Here is a 23,798-nt window from a genome sequence, read left to right on the forward strand (position 1 = left end):
TTTTAAATATAGATGTTATTATTGCATTTTGTTATATACTTGATTTGATTTTGATTATTGTACATTATTAGTATCAAAGTGGTATTTCTATTTAACCGAAAGTGACACGTGTGCAGAAATTTGGCAGCACCCATTTCCTACGTGAACCTCAATTTGAAATTTCCATCCAGGATGTACGGACACGTATAATATATATGTAAGCATTCCCTCCCCCTGACATTTCGAGGCATTTCTCGGACTGCTCGAGATTATCAGTACCATCTAAACCGTCATCTTCGAGTACCATTTCTTAATTTGCCCGTTCTCTGGATGACAGTTAAGGCCGATCCCACAAGCCCGAAGTAATAATTCGGTGTAATAATCAGATCGCATTAAGCCTGTATCTGTCATGCAAACTCATTTATCGCCAGTGGACACAGTACAAGTGTATCAGAGCACCCCGAGCATATTCGCAGACTCCGTTGGATGTGACGGAGGGAGGCGGTGTCATCGAAAGAGTTCCAGAAGTCAATGGTTGTCATTGTATCGGGAGTGATTGATAGTAGCGGCGCCGGAGGTTGGAGGTAATAATTAGAATCCCGGCGCTGTCAGCTCGTGCCATCCGTCTACTATGCCTCGTTAAGAGGGGGAGCATCCGATCTCTCGCGGTACTCATTAATTACTGACATCGGGAATAAAACCGAAGCGCCACGCCAACAGCTATAATTTGCGCACCCCCCACTTGAACTTGCACTCCTCCTTTGACACCGGCGAGTACCCTTATCGCTTTGGTCGTGGAACCTCCGACACAAGACGCAGCACTTGTCATTCTCATTCCGTCTCTCAGTCCACTCCTACTGGTTTCGGACACAGGTCAGCTGGAAGATAACTTCCCATCACACCTTTTGATGCTCTAATTGTTTCCTGTGGTTATGGAGAAATTAATCGCTGACGTTGCTGCACTCCGGCTCCACCCCCAAATTTTCGGTGTGATATTCTTCGGGTTAATGCCTGCCACGCAAAGAAGAGTTCAGTGAAATGTTGACATGGCTGGACCGCAATAACGTGATAGAGTAGCGTTTACGGATTTAGAGAGTAATTTTGGGGGAGAATGATTCCCCCGTAAATGAATATTGTATCGAATTAAGTGTGCAGTGTGACAAATGGTATATATTTCTGAGACGTTTGTCGATTCACTGTCAATCTTCTATGCTGTCGTATCGTAGTTATCCGCAATGACAAATTCTCGTAGCTATTATGTTGAACAAAATCAATTCTGTGTAAATTGAAGAATGTTTCGCGGCTTTCATATTCGCCTACGTACGTCTCAGGCGAAAATAAATTTATATAAACGAATATTCCACACCATCGTACCATTTATGATGTTCATTTCCAAACTGTGTGATGTTGCTTCGAGGAGCGCGCGAAGTAAAATTCAAGTAACAGATTCACTTTGCAGTTCAGTACATCGCGACGTATACAAATACCGAAGCTGTGTTCGTGCATTTATTTTGAAAACACGGTACATGCTAAACTGCGGAGGGTACATTTAATTGATATAAATTCGCCGTGTTATTTGTCTTATAATTAGAATGCCTTTATTCTTCTTCTTCTTCTCGTCAAGTAACATTTATTTGCTTCTTCCGGTTTCATTGATCTTTCCATCTTGCAATTCATATCTGTTTTTTTTTTTTTCTTTTGATATATTCAGTTTTATATAATCTAATTTATTTTATTTTGTACGTTCCATAATCGTTCTTAAAAACTTTCTTTCTGTCCCCTGTATTTTACTTTGTTTTTTTAACAATACATATTTCTGAACTATGTAATAAAATGGAAATATAATAGAAATGTCATTAATTTATATAATACAAGCTAAGCTTCTGACTTTTTCTTTTTCAGCGTCCTTTTAATTGTCCATTTTAACATTTTATTTTCTTTGTACATCATAATATAACCTTAGCCCTAAAATGCATAGATTTATAAAATTTATAGAAAGGAGGGGAAAAAAAAAACCGATTCTATCAGTGAAAATTACTTAATAGAAACAAAGGGGACTAGCTGCTTTAGTTACCGTACTGAGAAATCCCATAATACTCAGCAAGCTGAATGCACAGCAGCAAAAGGTCTTAAGAGTCCTACCAAAGCTTGTTAGAGCCCGAGAGAGGAACGCTACATTGCGTTTGGAAACCGCTATGTTAAGGCAAGCTGCAACGGTATAACATAGATATTTGCACATCTGCATCTGAAATAAAAACAGAGAAAATCATTTTCATAATCCATTGCCTAATATTTTCACGTTTCAGGGGAAAAGTTTGATGTTTTATTTATTTAAAGATGAAATAAATTTGCGTTTTACTTCTTAACCTCCAGCTCATGCGCAAATGCACACGCTACTGAAGCAGAATAGGACTAGGCAAGAGGTACTTACATCAGATTATTCCGCCAGGAATTTGGCCTCATATATACTCGAAGAATGGTCATATAACATAAAAAAAAAAAATCACTGGGGCTTGCATATGGTCCGCGAACTGAAACTCGAAGCTGTCGCAGTTATGATGACCGTCTATAATTTCTGAATATAAAATTTTAATATCAAAAGCCGTTCTATCAAAGTTTTAATCATCTCTACATTATATTTACCAAAGGTCGAACAGCTGGATATTTTTCGCTAATCTTAATTGTAAAATCACTTTTTATCATCGCTGTCATTTTTCAAAACTTCTGATTCAAAGTCTTCCGTTTTTCTCTCTCTTTCTATCTTGATGCTTGCTTGTCACTTTAAATATAAATAAGGCTGGATATTAAATATTATTATATAAAGATCACTTAAATATTTTAGAATAATGGTACTAAGTCAGTAGAAATCAGATTCTAAGCGACGATACCAGTTCGGTGTTCACATCTGTTGGGTAAATCTTTCTCTCTGTTTGTCTCTCTAAAAGGTTCGTAAAAATCGAAATGTAATTAATTTTATAATGATATCCGTCAATCGAAATTGTCTTTGGTTAGCATCATATAAAGCATATGCACAAACTTTTTTTGCTCTCGGACATTTTTTAAAAATGAGTCTTTTCGAGAAGATTATTTTTATAATCGGACAGATTATCCGATCGGATAAACGGATGATCATTATTAATGACTATTTTCTGCTGAATTTGCAAATACAGAGAAAATTTATTTTATTTAAAATTTAATTGTATTATTAAATGAAGAGTCGAATATATTTTCATTAATATATAATTAAAAGTAAGGGCATTTAAAACTATTTTATACGAGCTTTTTAATTTAAAATAATGTTTAAATTTTTTTTAACTTTTTTTTTTTTGAACCAAATAGAAACTTCATGTGCCAGATTATCTCTTAGATCGCGCTTTATCTGCCCTTCATTTAGGATACATGACTTTTTCACACTCGTATATATTTCTTCTCGAATAAAATTCTCACTTATCAAGCACCTTCAGGTCTTGTGCGATCGCCTCTACGTTAATCTGCATGTAATCAGAATCTTCATTGAGTTTAGTGTCGCTGGTGATTTACTTTTGTAGTGCAGAGGAGATTTGTGTAGTTTAGTATATGGCCTTCCAGTGATTGTCCATTGCTGTTATTTACACGCTTCCTGCACTAATGAAGAAATTTATGAATAACTGCATTGCACGTTACCTCGAAAAAGTTTCTCTCGCCTCATATACGATCATTCCACTGCTGTCAAGTACCCAGGATTGCAATATAATGTGGAGAAGTTTGGAAACTCGGTTGCTCTTGATATTCTAGAGCATTTAATCGCATTTGACATGGATGGTCTATCGCTCGCCCTTTTGCATTTGAAACCAGTTTCTACGTAGTCCTTTGTGCTAGACGTAGAACCAGCCGGAGGCTGAATAAAGGCGACGCCTTCAGTCCCTTCCCGGATTCTCAAATTTTGGAAATATCAATTGATTTTTACGTAAACTTGGATTTAGAAGCGATAGTTTAATTTTAAATAAATTGCTATTAAATAACCGGGTTATTAATTAATAACATTTAGAGGATCCGACTTATTAGAAGGGAGGATCCTCTTAAATCATGCCTTTATCTTAAAATAATTTCATAAATCAAAACAGGTATGGTTAACCTATTAAATATCATTTGTAAGAAATATTTTTTTTTTGTTTGTTTTTTTGGGTCTCTCGGGATTCGTAGAAACTCGTTTCGGTGAAAAATAAAAACCTGGTTTTAAATGAAAAGATGTTGCCAGCGTAGGTTAAAGGAAGACGGCTGGTGAACGCCACGTGCAGAAGAAATAAAGAAATGCCATTGATTTCTGACAGTAGAAGAGGAAAATTCTTTAGCTCCCTAAGCTTTAATCACTACGAACGGTTAATTAGTCTTGTGCAGGAAGTAGGTGGTGACACTTTAATAACACCACTGCCGCCAGTAGTCAATAGTTATGGGTCACTCGATAAACGGCTTTCATCTTTGATTTAAAAATCAATTGGAACTTTAATTTAGGCATATGTAACAAAATTTTATGATCTTGTAAAAGACAACACCACAGTTTTTTTTACTGTATAATAAAGTTTTTATTACTCTGAAATAAAAGTCACTGAACTATGCCTGTCCTCAACCACTTCTTTATTGCATTCGGTGATGTCATCGCAAAAATCAGATATGTCGAGTAGAATGAGCTTCTCTTTCTCTGAATAAAGCAAGTTTATCCATTCAAGACTCATGAAAGGTTTACTAATTAAGAATAAAAATAGCTTTTTTTTTTTCCGGAGTGTAAAGTACTCTAAATTTGCAAGGATTCTTTTTCTGAGCACTCAACATTATCTCAGTAGAAGTTGGGGAATGTATATGAATTCCTTTGTGTTTGGGATGGAACTGAAGTGAACAGAATTAGAAAGTTCTGTTGTATTTATTATTAAATACGAAAAATCGCGTTCATGATCTTGCGTTATTCACTGATAATGTGCCTCACAGATCATTTCTAGAGAATGGGTGTTTAGTGTTATGTTTGCGGACTTTTCTTGTGATGAACTGCAGTTTATTATTTCTCTCTGATATAAACTTGAAAACTTCGTTTAGTGTTATGTTCAATGTAGATTGACGTAAAATGCTGATATTTTACAGAAGAACAAATGTGAAGTACGAATCATTGGACCTTGAGATTCATTTAAGTTTACACGTCGCTCATGCAATGTCTCCATTTCTAAGATGAGGATAACAATTGGAAATGTTGATTTTAAGTAAAATAAGTGAAAAAAAACATATACACAATCTTTAGTTGTATCTCTACCTTGCTCACTTAAAGAATGGAAGCCTCTATTTATTAAGTGTCATCAAAGAGCCACAAGGGTCGCTCTAGAAACTGAACAATTCGTTCTCTATTCAAGCTACATTTTGTATAATAATTTCAAGCAGAAAAGTACTCTCGTGTAAGAGTGGGATTCAAACCGGTGGCCTGTCGACAGAAAATTAAGGCGCTGGCAACTCGACCATCTCTTTTAATACCTTGTTTATTATTATTATTATTATTATTATTTTTTTGTTGTTGTTGTTTTGTTTTCCCTCCCTAAAGAGATCACCATCGGAGGGTAGCGGAGCGAATAACTGTCAAAAGTTTTCAACCGGTGTTTATGGCCTCTTGATATTTCTAATAGGAATCCTCTATAAATGATTCACACTTTTAAAAGAAATATGTATCAGGAATATATCTAGAACGATGTGACATCAGAAAACATCAAGAAATTTTCTAGAATTTTTTTTTTTCCCAGAGCAGCAACATACATTTAGAAAAATCATTAAAAAACATTTTGCAAAATTACTGAATATAAACAGAATTATTAGTTTATGCTTTCAGTTTCAAAATATGAATATAATTGTATTTATATGGACATTTTACAACAGCTTCGTGTAGTTATATGCAAAAATTAGTGTACTGCAATCAGATGAACGCTACTGCTCTGTGGAATCTTGGACGTAAGGAAATTCCAGAAACGTTTTTTATATGTTTGTTCCTCCCCCCCTCGGAATCAGACAAACCGGCAAGGACGCACACACACACGATTTGTTAGACACAATCTACTTGTTTAGTGATCTTAGTTGCCTCATCATTACCTAAATTGCCATTCCTTTTTAAAAAATTACCCTTTTTTATGGGAAAATCTAGTTTTGTTTGACACTTTTATCAAAGCAAAGAATTTCCAAAAGAATTTGATTATTGAAGAAATAAAATAATTTTAAAGCAAGTGTCTTGAAGACATTTCAGTAATTGCATCGGTAGATATATGCTCATCAAGACTCAGCAGTTCAGTGTAGGACGCTAAGGACTTTTCAACTGAAGGTGAGTTATTCGGTCTCAGACGGGAGTGGAGGTTTTTCATCCCATAAACAGACGAACTATCCAGTAAATATATGCAGTTGGGATATAGAAGATTACACGAATAGGAAATTAATCGCTTTGTTATAATTTTAATTAGGTTTTTGTGCATCCCACTTAATTTACTTGTGATAGACTGTTGAACGTAATACTTTATAGGAAAAACGAGTACTTATTTGCTTCATCGCCTTGCATACACCTTGAAAAAACAAACTCAGAACAATAATAATTCTTGTGGCTTATATTTCTGCTTGCTTTATCACATAAATCAATATTCATGCTCTAAGATTACACTGTCAGGCATTCTTCGTACTTGCTAAGAGGGGAAAGAAACTAGCCGTGATTTAGCAACCTCGAATTCTCGATATAAAGGACAAAACACGTCTGTTGACTGAAGTGCATACTATTCCTCTTTTGTTCCTTTGTTTGCAATTGGTAAAATAGATTACCGCGTACGAATCTTAATCGAGGTTACCTGTTGACAGTTCTGTGGCTCTGATAAGCTGATTATATGAGTCCCCGAGGAAAGCTTGGAGGAAAGAGAGTCGTTTATGATGTGTGTGTGTGTTTATCGCTGGCATAGATTATCAACAAAGAAAATGGTAGCTGCTGGCTCCAACTGAATAATAAATATGTTGCCCAAAAACAGGAAGTGTGGCGTCAGCAACTGATAGGACTGCGGTTAACTTATTGTGTTCCTAAGCCTAACATTAGGCTTAGGTTGTCTTTAAATCTTGCTATTAAGTCCTGTGTGCTTGCAGCCTGAACGCTGAGCATTATGTCCATAAATCTGCCAGCCGATGCTTTTATAGCCGACAAGCTCGAGAGATTGACAAATAGAACAGTAGGCCCCACACAGTCATCGTGTTGTTCTACAGAGAGCAGTAAAGGCATAAAATTGACTTCAACCTTCCTTTATGAAGCTTTAATAGTCCCACTGACAGTGCTTACATATGTCTGGGCCTACTCTGCTCTTGTGACACACCGTCTATGGTTATGTTTTCTTCCACACATTTTAGTTTACCTATGGAGGTGATACTTGCTGAATGTGGGAGGGGGGGGATAGGAGGAGTGGAGAGTTTTAGTGAGGGCAGGGTCGTGTGCATTGTTGATTGTGTCGTAACAGCTGCCTCTGATTTATGACCGCTTTCCTGTCGTGTGCGTTATTATGAACCGAATAAGACGAACTAAAGAGTTTAGAATAAGATTAGAATGGGCATGCAGTTATGTGATAAAGTAACAGGATACAGGTGCGCTTAAAGATAAGGGACCAACCTTTATAAAGGGGAGAGGGGAATACCAAACTAAACGAAATTCCGTAGTTCTTTTTCTGTCATCACAGGTTCTCCAATATGAAGACGAGTGGAAATATGATAAGAAGAAATCGGTTGATTGTGAATTGTTTTATTATTATTATTATTATTTATTACTTGGATCGAATATGGGGAAAATCAGAAATTCTCGGATTGATCTCTAAAAGTCACTCATACATTTAGTATGAGCTTCACCATTAACTGATACAATAGAATCCGCATTAGCATTCGTGGCTCTCATCAAAGTTGTAGGTGGCGTTACTGGGAATGGTGCTTATATGTTGGTTCCTCAAACTTTCTCCCCTTTATGGGATTTTGCGTTGTGAATCCAACAGTTAAGCTGTGAACCAACATTTCTATTCTGATGTTTTGGAGATGATTTCCCCGCTCATTCTGCTTCTCCATGAAAGAATTTGTGGCTGTACGTCCTACATCTAGCACTTTGCGATTTTTTTTTCTTCCAAAGTTAAACTCGGCACTGAACGGGTGAAAAAAAAAAAAAAAAAAGAAGATTTTATGGCGTTATCATGATTCCAAATAATAATAATATCGCAGTTCTAAAACACAGGCTTTATACAAATATTTTCTGCAATGCGCGGACGTTGTTTGTTTTGGTTTTCATTTAATTTGGAATTTATTGAATTGGGGAGGGGAAATATTGATTTTTATTAAATTGAGTAGAGCAGTTATGTGACGTCATGTTTGTAATTACAGTATGTATAACATGTTTTCTTCATTAAAATATCTTGCAGATGCTCAATGTCATGATTCCTCTCCAATGGTGTTTTTATGAAAATATTCTTAGGGGTTCCGAAAAAGAAATATTGTTTTAAAGGGTACCACACTCTGAAAAAGTTTAAGAAACACTGTCCTAGGTCTGTTACTGCCCAGTAACTTGACTTATAAAACTACTTTTTCTAATGACTGGAGGGGGAGCAGATAAACTCTGATATGTTTGCCAATTCAAGTACTTTCTGGGCAGATTTTTTCTGGGAGGTAAAAATCCTGTCTTCTGCATATAAGACCAGCTAACTCACCTTCAGTTCAAAAGCCCTTTTTACCTGTTCTTCCAGTCTTAAATAGGTTAAATATATTGTATTTTTTTTCTTTTTATCTTCAATATAATACCAGTTTTACAATTTGTCGCATAATGATAGCGTCGGTGCAACGGTTTTCGATAATAATAATTAAAAACAGCATAAAAAAGTGTGCTTTGTCAAAAGCTTCACACGTTTATTGCTTGTGATGAAGACTACTTGCAAGATCCGGGTATTTGGAAGCCTTTCTTTCTCTAATTATATGAAAGAAGTAGCAGAACGTTGAATAATATAGTAATACGCTGTTCCCATTTGCCTGAATATAAGTACTGTGCTTCTCCTTTCTGTTATTTTTGTTCTTCTTTTCCTTACTTGTTTCAATGTATACAACAAATTTTTCTTCCAACCGAAAAGCACGAATTTGATCTTTGACCTTTTTCTCTTTGGCAGGCGTGCAATGAGTTCACGACGCACGTGATGAACCTCTTGAGGGAGCAGAGTAGGACGCGGCCCATCACGCCGAAAGAGATTGAGAGGATGGTCCAGATCATCCACAAGAAGTTCAACTCCATCCAGGTCCAGCTAAAGCAGAGCACGTGCGAGGCCGTCATGATTCTGCGGTCCAGGTTTTTGGACGCCAGGTGGGTGGTAGCCCTGGTTCTCGGGTATTGATTTGCAACATTTCACTGTATCTTATTTTGATTGTGTACTTACTAAATACAGTTAGCTTTCACGTGCATTCTCTTACAAAAAATATCACTGTTATATATATGTTGTTAATTTTATTTTTTCTTTTTAAAAAGTAAGGCCGAAATAATACACTATACTGTGTACTTGTATATTTACAGAACACGGTTCAGCAGTGCTAGTAAAATTATTATTATTATTTTTTTCTTATTAAGGTAATCTGCTGTTTGAGAAAAGTTGCTCAATTTTATGATATGCAATGCACAGGCACTTTTCGCATATAACTAAATTAACTATTAAAAGATGAAATAAATATTACTGGATATGATTTAAAGATTATTTAATGCATATTAAAAATTTAGAACCTATTTAATGCATTACTGATTTTTGCTGTTGATCAAGAGAGAGAGAGAGAGAATGAGAGAGAGAGAGATTGGAGCTACCTAAGCACTTTTAGAACCTCCAAAAACCCTTATTTGATACATGAAATGAGCGCAACATGCCTTAGCTGCTTTGTATACGCTGTGTCTTATGACACAAGGCACGACCATGTAATTTATTCAGAAATCAGTGTGCTTGAAATCTTAATAGCGTAGTTAGTGAAAACGACTCTAAATAACAGATATTTTCAGGCCTTGTCATTATTGTCTCATCTACTAAACCTACAATTATAGTGTTGTCAAAGAATTAATTAGTTTTCTATTTTAAAATATTGCTATTCGATAATTAATGCCTTTCTCAAGAAGGTTAATCTCGAGTGGAATCTTTATGCACTGTCGATGCTAGATTGTTACTAGATAAGCACTGGGTGGCACAAGTGCGTACTGGTAGATGCAAGAGAATGTCCTTTCCTTGTGTAATCATGCAGAAAGTTTTGATATGAAATGGATCTGAAAATCTGTCTTCAGTAGTATTAGATTTTACGGTACTGGGATTCCTTTCAAGTTCATAGCAAACATATCTATAATATACTTTTATTATTATTATTATATACAGTTCTCTGTTGCTTAACATTCAGCTCGACTCTAATATCAGATTTGTATCGCACAGTTTTCATTGATTTTCAGGGATTGTTTTAGGAATGCTTAAACCAAAGTCTCTGGGAAAGGCACCTCGGTTTGAATCTTAAACGCCGCTTTTTTTTTTTTTTTTTTTTTTTTCGCATTAAGTAAACCAAGTTCATGCATGTCTGGTGACATCATGTTTTCACGAGTGATTCGCCATCACATTGTGTTAAAACTGGATTTCAAAGCTGATTAACTTGACACAATACTAGAAAGGAAAATAATAGTGGCTTCTCATTAACAGAGAATTTGTCATAGCACAGTTTCTTTTTATTGTTCATTGGGAAAGCGTTAAAATCCCACTCACAGTTGATGAAAGCGATAAACTAGTTATTCAACTGTCCTCCAGAAAAAGATTCTCAAGGAAAGATCCGCGTGCTTTGTTATAATATTCCTCTTTTTTGGCCACGTATCCTTTTGAACCCTGTTAGTCGATTAAATTAGTCACTTATAAAATAGTACTGCAATTATTACACACAATGGATTTTAAAATGAACGACTTTCCATATACGTGTTCCCGTTTTCCATGACATAAACAGCAATTTGGCTTGCCTGGAGAAAACCTCAATTTTAAGCCAGCGGAATGCGGCCGCGTTTAATATTTAAGAGACAAAATACAATATTATTTATATACAAATAATGAAGACATTTATGATAACATATTTTATAATAACGTCAAAATGAAAAGAGCTGATTTGGAGTGGGCAGTCTCATGATGTCAGGCATTACATAAATTTTCTCTAATATCTCTGTTGCCTTTAAAAATATTTCTTGTTGAAAATCCTGATCACGATAGATAACCAGTAAGCAGGCAGAGGCTAACGAGTCGCCACGTTTGATTGGAATCCTGTTAGGGTAAATCGAAAAGCCTTTGCTGATATAATTTGATATATTTTAATGCTACGAACTGCTTAGCATGTAGATGAAAGATTTATCCTTTCAGTAGTTTTCTTACTTTTCGATAGGTGGCAACTCTGAACTGGCTGTTACAGCATTCCATCATGACCTCTCTGCCCTACTCGTGGTCAGGGAACAGCAATTGCGCAATCTGCAGATTTGTGTAATAGTGACATCTATTTTTAGATGGTCTCTGTGTAAAGAGAACGAATAAAGACATTTTCCATCCTAGTCGAGGTGTTCTTGAACCAGATTGATTGTGTAGCTGGTTGTCATGGAAGGAGGTGTGTGTGTGTGTGGGTTCCTGAACGTTTTAGACCGAAAGAGCCCCTTGCACCAGAGAAAATACATGCTGGAGCCCTCATAAAAATTTCACAGTAATATTATGAACATTCAACTACGACAGTTAAATTTTAGAAGTCTCTTAGAACTTAATACTTGCATTTTTTTCTATAATAATATTTCCTCTTTTATGCGTGCCACAGCGCCTGAAAATTTTCCAACCGCTCCACCAGTGCAAATACTTGACCATAGTTGCTACATTGTGTTTCATGTCTTCCATAAATAGGTCAGTGAGTTGAAATATTTCTTCACCAGTTGTGTGAGTTGGCATAAGTTTGCAAATCGGCATGTCTTCTGCAATATTAATTCCATCCGTAGATAGAGTTATTGGATGCTAGTAACTAGCATGCACTAACGCCATCTATGAAGTATAAAACACACGGAAAATAGTAACTAGCATGCACTAACGCCATCTATGAAGTATAAAACACACGGAAAATGTCACATATTCTGGCTGCTTCTTTGGCAAATGTCCTTTATTCAGATTTGAAGAAATGACAATCCCAATTACTGATGCCGTTTTATAGTTTGAAAAACAAAGAATATTCTAAAATCGCCTCACGGAGCCGGAGATAACTATGGCGGAGGCCCAAGGGCCCCCTGCGGAGCACAGTGTTCAAGAATTGTGGGTGCTTATTTTGGATAGGAGCACGCAAATGTAACCTGTTGGAATGCCACCTTTCTGTATTTTGGATTACTCGTATGTCTGTCCATGTTTGAACTGTTTGGGTTATCAATGTGCTGCGTAACAAACGCGCCTCATCTATATGAGTCCTTTGGCGATAAATTTCGTTGGAATAACATTCCTGGAGCGCAGAAATCTCCCAATGTTTGTAGTTCCTCTGTCGTCATAAGAACAAGAAGGACGCCATGTCTGATAGGCCAACCTTGCCTGTGCATTACTGTGCCTGCTTGGGGAGAAAAGAAGAAAAAAAAAATTAATGGTAGTACACTTCTGTTCGTAGATTCTGAAACATTTATAGCATTATAACATATCAACTATAGAAAATATTTTTCCAAAGGCTTTTTGATTTTCCATAATGTTATTGTACTGTAGTTATTGGATGCCATGTTGTTTTTGAAAACTTGCATTATCAGTCGATAATGCAAGTAAGACTGGGGATTACTAGCAAAATCTGTATTTTTCAGCAAAAGAAACAATCTCCTCTACTTTACTCTAGAAAAATACCGATAAGCAAAAGTTTCGGGATAAATAACTATCTCTTAAGAAAGTTCAAACTCTTCTTATAGTTGTAGCTCAGAAAAATCAACACCATTTCTGTTCCATCGATATTTATCCTGATTGGGAAAAGTTGCAGAAAATAGTGTGCCATGACGTGTTGCTTCTGTTCTCTACAGAAAGCATGCATTTATTCTAAATCAAAGAAGAAGGAAAAAACTTATTAACCAATCTTCAATCTCTTGTTGTACAAGAACGTCTTGCATTTTCCTGAAATGCATCAGCAGTGTTTTATGTGTTGCATCACGTAATCATTGCTTCTTCCTTTAATTGATTGGATCGTTGAGAGCCATTCAGAAAAACACCGATTCATTCAACGCGTTTTATGATAATCTTTTCTCATCAGTCAAACAGACTGATGACATAAGATTATCATAAAATCTTTTTATGCTACCTGATGATCATCTAATTATCGTAGTGGAATTCCTTCCCACCTTAAGCATCCGATAAACCTCCCCGGAGCCTGACAGCAATCAAAGAAATACATTACAAAATCTTAGCCGTCTCTCACACACGATAAAGACGTTAATATTATATTTCCGACAATGTGCACTCATATACAATGAGATGAACACATTTTTATTTTACAAATATTGCTCTAAATCATTCCACATCGATTTAATTAATAGGACAAAAATTATTAAAGAAACACTTGCGCCGAAACTGCTTTATCTTTACATGTTCGAACCGACTAAATTATCCTAGAAAAGTGTATTCATTAAATAAGCTGAATGTCAATGAAATGAGAAACTCCTGAGGGAGAGAATGCACATTACACGGCGAACATTAGATCAGCTATTAAAGAAATATAAAATAAATCGACATTAAAGTTCTCGTTTCTTCTGGTGGAAATTTTTCCTCGATATCGCCAAGTACTAACTAGATTTGTCATTTCCCTTTAAATCTAATTGGGCTCACATAAAGATGTATAAGTTAAGCTTCAATAACGCCAGCGCTGTTGAAGGCATCCCTGATCATAAACCACAATAAAACGCGCAGATAAAAAGAAAAGCGATAAAGTGAAGAGCGCACAAAACATCATGATACATGGCCCTTAGCTGGAATCAGAAACGCAAAATAAGATTCAATTTGCAGGCGTCATTAAATATTCATGAAGTTATTATTCACTTTTTATGGAATCGATATGCATTTTTTTCCGACCCCCTTCTCTTTCACTCTTTTTTTTCTTCCTTCTCCCTTTTCATTATCCTCTTCAGTAACAACTGGGAAACGGGGTGCTAAAATGTTTTAAACATGGCGCGATTTTTTAAAGTTTTTTTTTATATTATTATTATTCAAATCGCCCAAACGCAATGGTTGCAGTGGAAGTAAAAAAAAAAAAAAAAGGTTTTAAGTGGCTGTCACCTCTCACGTTATTAAATGCTTAGTTAACATTTATGTAGGAGCACTTCGCTTTTATGAGCTGCAGAAATGGGCGTTTTTATTGGCTACTAGGAGCATGCAAAGTACTACCACAGCTACGCGAAATGAGAACTGTCGAATTATGCAATAATTTGGTTTCTCTGGTTGGCTTAGATCGATAGAATTGAATTTTGAATATTGTTTTTTTTTTTTTTTTCTTCTTACGATTCGCATCTTGGATCTAAGAATTCCAAGCAAACGTCCCGGTTTTTTTTTCTTTTTTTTTTTTCCGTATTCGATTACTTTACATTTCCTTAATATTTTCAAGTGCGTCGTTTTTATGTTTAATTAATTACTTGGTTTCCTTTCAGCTGAAAGAAATAAAGGGAATTGTCTGTAATAAAAAAAAAGAGAGAGAGAAAAAGAAAAGACATCTTATATTTGAATAAATATATCTTAGTATAAGAAAAACTTAATTTAAAAAATAATAAGCCTATCTAATAGATTCGAGTTTGTTCACTTAGTCACATTATGACAGAAATTCAGAGGTTTTCCGAGAATTCAGAAATAGAAATACGAGAATTGGCAATAATGCAGAATATGCTGTCAGTCGAAATCGCTCTGCCAAAATCATTGTTTATTGAATGGGGATGATAATAGGTGGGAAACTCCAATAGCAGTGCATGTTATGGGAAAAGACTATCGCATTTGTTGTACCCATTCCTGCTTTTCACTCCGAATAAAAAGAAATGTAATCAAATAACATGAACGCTTTCATTCCTTTACTGTACCAAAATGACCTGTTGTCTTCGCTGACTAAAGCCATACGGATTCGTCTAAGATCTCATGTAGTTCGCTGAGCGTCTCCTAGACGGGAATGCTCGGGATGTTCGGAATATGTAAGGAAGAAGGGTACTAGTTAGGGCATTTGGAAACTGGGGCTTGGTTTGGTTTGATCACAGTTGTGGTTGAGAGGGTCCTGAGACCATACTATTGTCTGTTCAGTGCGTTTGTTTTCAACTTTTCCCTGGAAGCATCTCATGCGTTTCCATCAGAGAAAGCCTACCATCGCCTTATGAGACTCGCTAACTCACCTTCGCTTGAAAAGTCTATAAAGGTTCCTTGCCTAGATGGCTTTCGAACCTATTTGAAACTGACATTAGATCACAATTGTTATATGAATGCCATAATTATTCTCTCTCTCAACTTAAAGAAAGATCGATCCGTTTTGAATGGTTGTGAAGTTTTGTGTAGGATGGTACATACTTATTGGTGTGAGTTTGGAATGGCATTTTTTAACCCAAAGGAATTTACGTTGAGATGAAAAATAAATGATCCACCGGTGTACGATTATGTTTTGAAAATATATTACTTAGATTGTAGTACAAGATGGAGCACTTATCTACGAGCTGTATATCCTGGTTAGAAGTGAGATCTCCGCGAGCATATTCACATAACGCAGATCTTCTCATTGATGTAATTTAGGGAAGTGCACTACGGAATCCTGTTTGTTCATCATCCCGGAGCCGCGTATGGTGAAGGAAATTCTGTGGCAGTGGGAAAACTGGGCTTGTGAATAACAGAATACATACAAAACAAAGAAGAGTATCGAAGAATAAATCTCATATACCTTTTAGTAGTAAATTATTTATTCTTTGTAAATTTCACCTTCAGTTTTCAGGTCACATGATCATTTTTAATATAAAATAGTAACCTAGAAGTATTTGTTAAATCTTGTTTAACACGTTTTGTTATTTCGGCGATTCTATTTTTGTTATGGCAATGATTCAAATAGTCATAATGGCCACAGCATCTTTATATGCTTTGGTAGATGAAAATCTCAGTTTTCCGTCGGCTAACTAACTTGTCTCATCTGAATGAAGTCGGCTAACTGACTTTTAGAAAAACAGTCTTAAATGTCCTTTACAGTGGAAATCGAAACCCAGTCCTTCCAAATCAAATGGCGGTGTCATCACTAAAGGCTGAGGGGGGGGGGGGGATTAGTGAAGTGTATCAAAATCATTATCTTCCTCTACTAAATATTATTTTTAGTGGCAGATAGATTTTAGGAGTATTCTTATGTCGTTGCTTTGGTGTTTGCAATAATCTTGTTGGACTCGAATAATGCAGACGACGTTTTCCTCAATTTTTCGTATTAAAAAAATTATAATAACAAAAATATTGGTCTTAGGATACATATTCAGATATAAATAAGTGATAGCTTATGTTATTACAATAAAATAAACTTAATAAGCATAGCTATTAGAGGGATTTTTGATCTGATGAACCTTTTTTTTTTATTTTGTATTAGAATTTTTTTTTTTTTGTTTGTTTCTGCCTGTTGATAACAAAATAAAATCCGATCTATCAATTTACGAAGAATTTGAAAATGACATGGTAAAAAACAAAAATTGGAATATGGACGGTTTCTTGGCTTAGTTGAAGTCTTTTCGAACTTCAGTCGGAAATGCATCTGCCTACACATTGGCACCAGTGAGCATAAAGTGTTTATAGTTGGTTTTCAGTTCTCAGTAGATCACAAATGAAAATTCTTAAGGAAATAAGAATGAGCATTTTATTTTTTTTATTTTTAGACTTGAATCAAATCAATTTAAATCACAGAGCGCTGATATTCTGGTAAACCGCATTTCTATCGGAACTCTTGGTTTTCTTATTACAGCATGTAAAAGCGTCCCCAGTGTTTATCTATAGCTGACGTACAGCCCAAGTGCACGAGCTCAAATAGCATTTGTGTCCTGAAAGATTCCTTGTCCACTAGTATTATGTGATTGCGGTCTGCGTGTCTGTTATGCTAACTACTATTGTTTTTACACTAGAGGGGAAGTCCAAACTGAGGAAGAGGAATTGTGCTTAGATATTGCTCTTAAACACTGTCATCTCCTCTCATTACAGGGAATTATGGGTACGTTATTTTTGCGAAGTATCGGAATAGAGGGAGTTATTTGAGAAACTGCATTGCGTCTGCAGGTTCCGTCAGCTTCCTTTGACAGCTGAGAGGGCAGGAGAGACAGAAAGGGGGTGAGAAATTGGGGAGACGCGTTTAGAAGTTGAGGAGGTGGGGTGTTGAGGCGAAAGTGTTGCCCGTTCTGTGGCTCAAATGTTGGCTGTGCATAAATCACGTCAAATCTTGTCGCTTTCCCGTAGTGTACAGTACCCGAGCTGCCACGTCGGAGACAAACGAGGCGCATCTTCTGCGCTAAAATAATTTCACCGCCTTTTATAACAGACTTATGGTTATGTCCGCAATTGCTTCGGCACCCAATCTTCGAGAGCTGGGAGGCAACCAGAGCTACACTCGCCGTTTTCTCTCTCTCTCTCTTTCACTCACTCCGCTGACTTGGTGCCTCTCTGTAATAACAGTGGCGACAGAAGAGCCTCGGGGTTGCTTAGGGTTCTCGTATTTCTGTTCTGCCGTCATCTCTATTTCCTCCTAAATAACGCGCCCGCCTCTCTCACTCTGTCTCCCTCCCTCCTGTTATTCCCCACCCCCTGTTACCGGTGCCTGTATATATCTCGTGAGCAACTCTTTCCCTGAGCTGTTCAGGAATTCTTGAAGTTATTGTCTGCGTTGTTCCATTCGTTAGTCCTGGAGCCTAATGTTCCATCGTCTCTGTGTGGAGAGAGAGAGAGAGAGAGCGCTCACATATTTCATAATCTTAGTTAAAAAGTTTTCAGAAACACTTTCTGGTACAGCAAAATAAAACCAAACTCCAGAAAAGTAACTGGAAAGTTTCCGTCGTAGTAAGAATATCTTTCACATATTCTTATTGCCGATAGTGAAGTTAGAAGTCAAGAAGAAATAAGCAGCCGGAAACAGTCTCTCTCCTTCTCTCTCTCGCGACTCTTTCTACCGAATGATACATCATAGGTTCCTCAATGCAATCTCGGAGAACGCGGGGGGAGATTCACGTAACGTATTAAACACAACCCGGAGCACATAGCTCTAATTGATGTGCATTACTAGCGAGCGAATTAAGGCTACCCTTAAAGCTCCGTTCGCCCGTCAGTAATGGCTTCGGAGGGATGTGATCCGTAGAGTACGCGTCGTCTTCGCATCCCTCCGCAAGCACTTCTCTTAGTCCTCGTCGTCTGTTGATGTTTTCATTTGATCAAGAGAGAGAGAGAGAGATGGGGGAAATAGGAAGGGGGGGTTGGTGGAGGGGAGAGGAGAAAGGACCAAATCTGGGCGAAGGCAGAGAACGGGTTTACTGCTAAGCTGGCCCGGTTAAATGAGCCTTGATACATTTGGCCGTAATTACACCTCACTGTCTCAATAGCCCGAGCTTGGATATTGCTTCAGGTAGAAGTTCCTTTAACTGTAGCAACCTGATGGGCTGAATCCGCTCCTAACGACGGATGTAGAGCGAACTGAACGAATAGAGTGGGGGAGGGGTAGCAATCGGGGCCGAAGAACTCTCACGACCACTACTTTAAGCAAACAAAACTTCTCACGACCACATTTCTCTTTGACATTTGTGCACCCTAATCCCATTAACTTTTATGGCGGTATTAACACCGGGCGATGTAATTACGCTGCCTTACATTCGCAAGAGTGCTATTTCACAAATGCTTAGAGTGGTGAAAATTATTCGTACAGCTGTAGAAGAAATCTCCGGAGGGAAATATTGCAGCCACTATAAGGGTACAGCCTATAAATGACATTTCTATGGTTCGCACAAAACAGCGCTGCGCACATTTCTAAACTTCCCAAGGTTTCACACTTGAGTGATTTTAGAGGTGTTTTGGAGCAATACGTATTTCTTTGCACTCTAATCTTGTGGCAGGGGGGGGGGGGCGCAGATAAACGGAACACGATGTTCCTCTCTATGTACACAAATTCTGCTACCTGATTTTCCTCTTCTTTTTTTTTTTTTACTGTCTCGGGCGTACTTTTCATTCCGGAGCTTACGAATGAATATATGTGAGCAGTTTTGTGGTTTTACCATTACCATCTTGCTTTATACGGTTGATCAGAAAATTTTATTTTTCTAGAATTACGCTTATTCGCCTCATATCATCGTATTCAGATTTTTTTCTTTTGTGCAACAATTTTTTATAACATAAACAGGTGAAAAATGGTTTTAAAAAAGGGTGAAGAAGGGAAGACGGTCTTCTAGTGGATTTTATAGCCTTATTTTGCATGTTTTAAAAACCAAATATATTATCAAATATAATTTTATATCCTCTTAAGGATTTATTCACAGCAGATGTTCGCTGTAATAAGAATTAAGTTTTAAAAAACCTGGCCGGCTTTGTTTTTGTAAGCGTTTTTATTCTGAAAATTTTATTTGAATTTTTCTTTTATTGTCGATGCAGATGGAAATTGTACGCTGGTCAGCATCTTTGTTTTCTACCACTCCTATGGATTAGGCTGCGATGTGGTTTCCGCATCGAATTTATTAGCCGCTGTCTGATTTATGTTTCATACGAGAGTATTATTATTACGAAGAACTTTTACGGCACTAAAATGCGATATCTCTTTTCTTGTATGCTAAAAATATGAATAATAGCTAAGTTAACGCATGTAAATATTTGGATTTATTTTCGCTACTTCAATAATCTTCAGAGAGCGAGAGTAATGAGGGGGGAACTATATTTTATTAATTCTTTATTCTCCTGAAGAGTATCACCATCCACCGAGTAGGTTTAATGTTCCACTAGCAAATGTTTTAAACCTTCGATGTTTTGTACGATTGTTAGTAATCCTTCAGTTTAATTACTTTTATGAACTGACTTCTAATAACTAAAGAATAATATGTGCCTCTGGAGTACGACCAAATTCCGTTTAACTAAACTATCCAAGGAGTGAGATTAGTTACTTGGGGAGCGCGTTTTTTTTTTTTTTTTTTTTTTTTTTTTTTTTTTTTCAGAATGAATTTACATCAATTGTAGCTATGTGTATATAAGTTTAGTATCTCTAATAAGTGTGGCTGTGGGGAATGTTAACGTAATTGTCAATTGATACGGTGTCTCAGGAGGAGTTGAGTATAATTATAGTGGGCTCGACAGAACGCCGGTGTCTTTCCGCATAGCTTGGTATTTTGTTCAATTAAAATGGATGCGACGTAACGCTTCCATGTTTTCATGACAGTTACGTCATCAAGATCGAAATGGGCTAGCTGTGCGTAGTTTATGGTATGCTGCTCGCTATTACTACTCCGCGTTATAATAGCATGTGGGAAAATACACATCAAACATATGGAACTGCGCTGTTTTACACTACTCGAATCGTACGACGACTCATCAAAATACATATTTGTATTTTGCCTTTCATTGGCACTTTTTAAAGCCTTAAAAATATGCCGCACCACAAAAAAATCACTGGACATGCTACACTTTTTCCACAGCTGCCGTACTTAATTTTTTCTCATTGAAAGGCTCAAAAATATTTTTTCTAAAAAAGTCTTGTGAATTTTCCTATTTATTTATTTATCTACCAGGTTTGGTTTATTTTCCTATTCCGAGAATGCACGCAACATCAAGATAATTAACGCTTACTTAAATATTAAAAATTCAACTTGTAATACACGGACGACATCAATATATGTATCGATGGAGAACCAATATTGAAACGCACCTCGAACCGACTTGAGCAGGAAATGGGAAATTTTACCAGTAAAACGTTTGCTCCAGGAGGTTAAAAAAAAAAAAAAAAACTTAACGCCAACCCTGAGAATTCGCTAAAGTTATGATTAAGTTTTCCTGTTCCCCCCCCCCCCCGGATTGGTTTGCGATTACTTGCTAGTCTTCAACGTTTATTTATTAATAAAAATATAATAAAAAGTAAAAATATAAAAACATAATAAAATATTTATTATCTTTTATTTTCGAGTTTACTGGGGGGGGGGAGTTATTTGCAGGAAGGACCAGGAGGGGGGGGAAAACTCCTTATGAGATCGGCTAACCCATCTTCATTTGAATTGCTCTTATAAAGTACCTTCGCATTCGAGATGGAAATCGAACCCAAATCGAAAAAACGAGGGACATTTTTTATCTAAAACAAAATATTTTATTTATTTTTATGAATGAAATCAACGTGTTTTTTGTTATATTTTTTCTCAAATTGCATCGGTTATTGAATTTCGGGTTACACCCCTGTGTCATTAGTTGAAAAAAAAAAAATCTTCCTGCTTAAACGACTTGCTGAGGCAGCTGTTTTTCAAATTATATTTGCAAGCTATATCTGAAATTTCTTAAAATTAATCAAGAATTTTATTCAGCAAACCATTTTTCTATAACTTCACTTATTTTCCATCAAAAAAAAAAAAAAAAAAAGATGTAGCTGTGTAGTAATAATGAAGAAAGAGTTATGTTCATTGGCGTCAGTTTATACATGTTTAAAAATTATGAACGTTTTCATATTTTTTCGTAGTAATTTCAGTGAATTTTCTACAGTTCGTTATTTAAATATGTGTGGTGTCGACAGCTCATACAAATTTGTAATTCAAACTAAAGTTATTGCTTTACTAAACCCAAGTGAACAAGTTAAAAAAATCAATCTTGATTATCATAAAGTACAGTACAGTCTTTCAAAATTAAATGTTTTTATATAATTTAACCAAATGCATAATGATCTCATTGAAAAGTAGACCTGCGAAGCACGTCGCAATATTAAATTTTGTTTGGACTACAACCAATAAATTATTAATTGTAGGACTTAAAAGTCTTTTAGCGGTTCGTGTTTAAAGGCGACTGGTGGTGATATTTTGGCAGTAGCTATGTGCAGCGGATGCGACGTATAAAATATGACATCACATTCGTATCAAATTAAAAAAATAAGACAGAGAAAGATAAAATAATTACAAATAAGAAAATAATTTGTAATATTCGCAATTCTTATGATCCCAACAGGTTTCGAAACTATTATACATTCACTGGCCTGGTAAGCCGAGTGGATCCATTCCTTTCTTCAACCAGCAGCTAGTAGGTTCGAATCTCACTGTAAACGTTGTTTTCAGTTACCACCGAAGCAAGTAAGGCTATAAAGCCGATGTATTATGTCCCTTAATTTGCATGTCCTCCTCTTCTGGCCGGTTGCATATTTTATGCAGTATTTTGTGTGAAAAATCAAACTTCCGGAAACCTGTGGACATAAAAGTTCTGAATGTCTAGGCTGGTGAATGAATTTCATTGCTCGGAAATCACCTGCTTATTGGGATCCCTTTTTTCTTCAACCTTCCATGACTTGAGGGAAAAAAAAATCCATATCTGGTCCCTAGAGCAGGGTTTCCAGATTATGCAACCATTATACCACAATCTTTCGCGCCGGTGGGATTTATATATATATATATATATATATATATATATATATATATATATATATATATATATATATATATATATATGAAGCATTGATTCATATATGATCCATTTCCATTTCTCTGTGAATATTATCAGAAACGAAGCTTTGGAAGCCATAAATCATCTGATCAGTTAGTTGGTTCTTGCTTAATCGCTAACAAATAAACACAGTTTCCAACGCTCCTTTTAATATTAACTCTGAAATTTCAAGGAACATATGACAACTGAAATGCGAATTCTAGAGTAAATGCTTATCCCTTCCAATGCTCAGATCTCCCCCACCCCATCTACTGTAAACGGAGATATTGATTTATCGAGTGGTGATTCACCCTTTGGTCTGAACAAGTAGGGATCCCCGTCCTGTGCACATCAGCGTTATCGATAGAGAATTTATGGCAGTTTTGGCAAGGCATTACGTGCACATACACACGAAGGAATTTTCGTTTCGTTTAGAGAACATTGCTGGAAATTCCCTGAGATGCGAAACCTCTACTTTGCGAGGTGCTTTGCTATGGTACATTATCCCAGTGATGTTTATGTTTTTCCTTTCCAAACGTTATACGCCATCGAAACCAGAGGTCGAGATCTGCCAGACAGTTGACACGTTTCTGCAATTGTCGCCCCAACCAGCCGAGTCCTTACATCGTCTCTTTCACATCAAGTCCGTTGCACAGACTGCATACTAGTTTACCTATTGTGGCATTACCTCAACGAATAGTTCGATTCCTGTACTGGGTGTGAGCCCATCTCTTTCCCGACCGCTGATTCACACGTGCAGAAAATGCAATTGTATATGGACAAAAGTTTCTTTACTTATTTATTAATCGTCTTGAAATTATCATTATTAATTTTAATCATTAAACTATTAATCGTTGTTAGTAGTTAATTTTTCAAATGGATCGTCTTTTACAATAATTGACTATTTATTTTAAATAACTGCTTATTAGCTCAACTGGTAAGCAGATATCAAAAGTACCGGACTGCATCACCTGCTTTGAAGCTGCAAATATTGTAGATCAGAAGTCGAAAATGCTGTCGCCTGATGCTAAGCTAATGACTGAAATTTTCTTACTATTTACCAGCTTCCGCGTATCCGTCTTGTTTATATAAATGGTATTTGTAGGAAAGAACTGTGTCGACATTAACTAGCTAAAATCAAATAATATTTTCCACATTTAAAACAGAAGTTTCAGT

General features: G+C 36.3%; 1 protein-coding gene across 2 annotated transcripts in view; it reads left to right on the forward strand.

Moving 5' to 3' along the window:
- Window positions 1–23,798, forward strand: part of LOC150108742 (pre-B-cell leukemia transcription factor 1-like) — a 457,214-nt gene that overhangs the window by 393,195 nt on the left and 40,221 nt on the right. For both annotated transcript variants that reach the window (XM_090416205.1, XM_090416206.1), the window contains exon 4: window positions 9,141–9,331. In XM_090416205.1, coding sequence (XP_090272331.1) covers window positions 9,141–9,331 — 191 coding nt within the window. The remainder of the gene's footprint in view (window positions 1–9,140; window positions 9,332–23,798) is intronic.

This window comes from Typopeltis vanoorti, chromosome 3, assembly GCF_054136105.1.
Source record: "Typopeltis vanoorti isolate ZY-2024b chromosome 3, IOZ_Tvanoo_1.0, whole genome shotgun sequence".
Taxonomy (NCBI): Eukaryota; Metazoa; Arthropoda; class Arachnida; order Uropygi; family Thelyphonidae; genus Typopeltis; species Typopeltis vanoorti.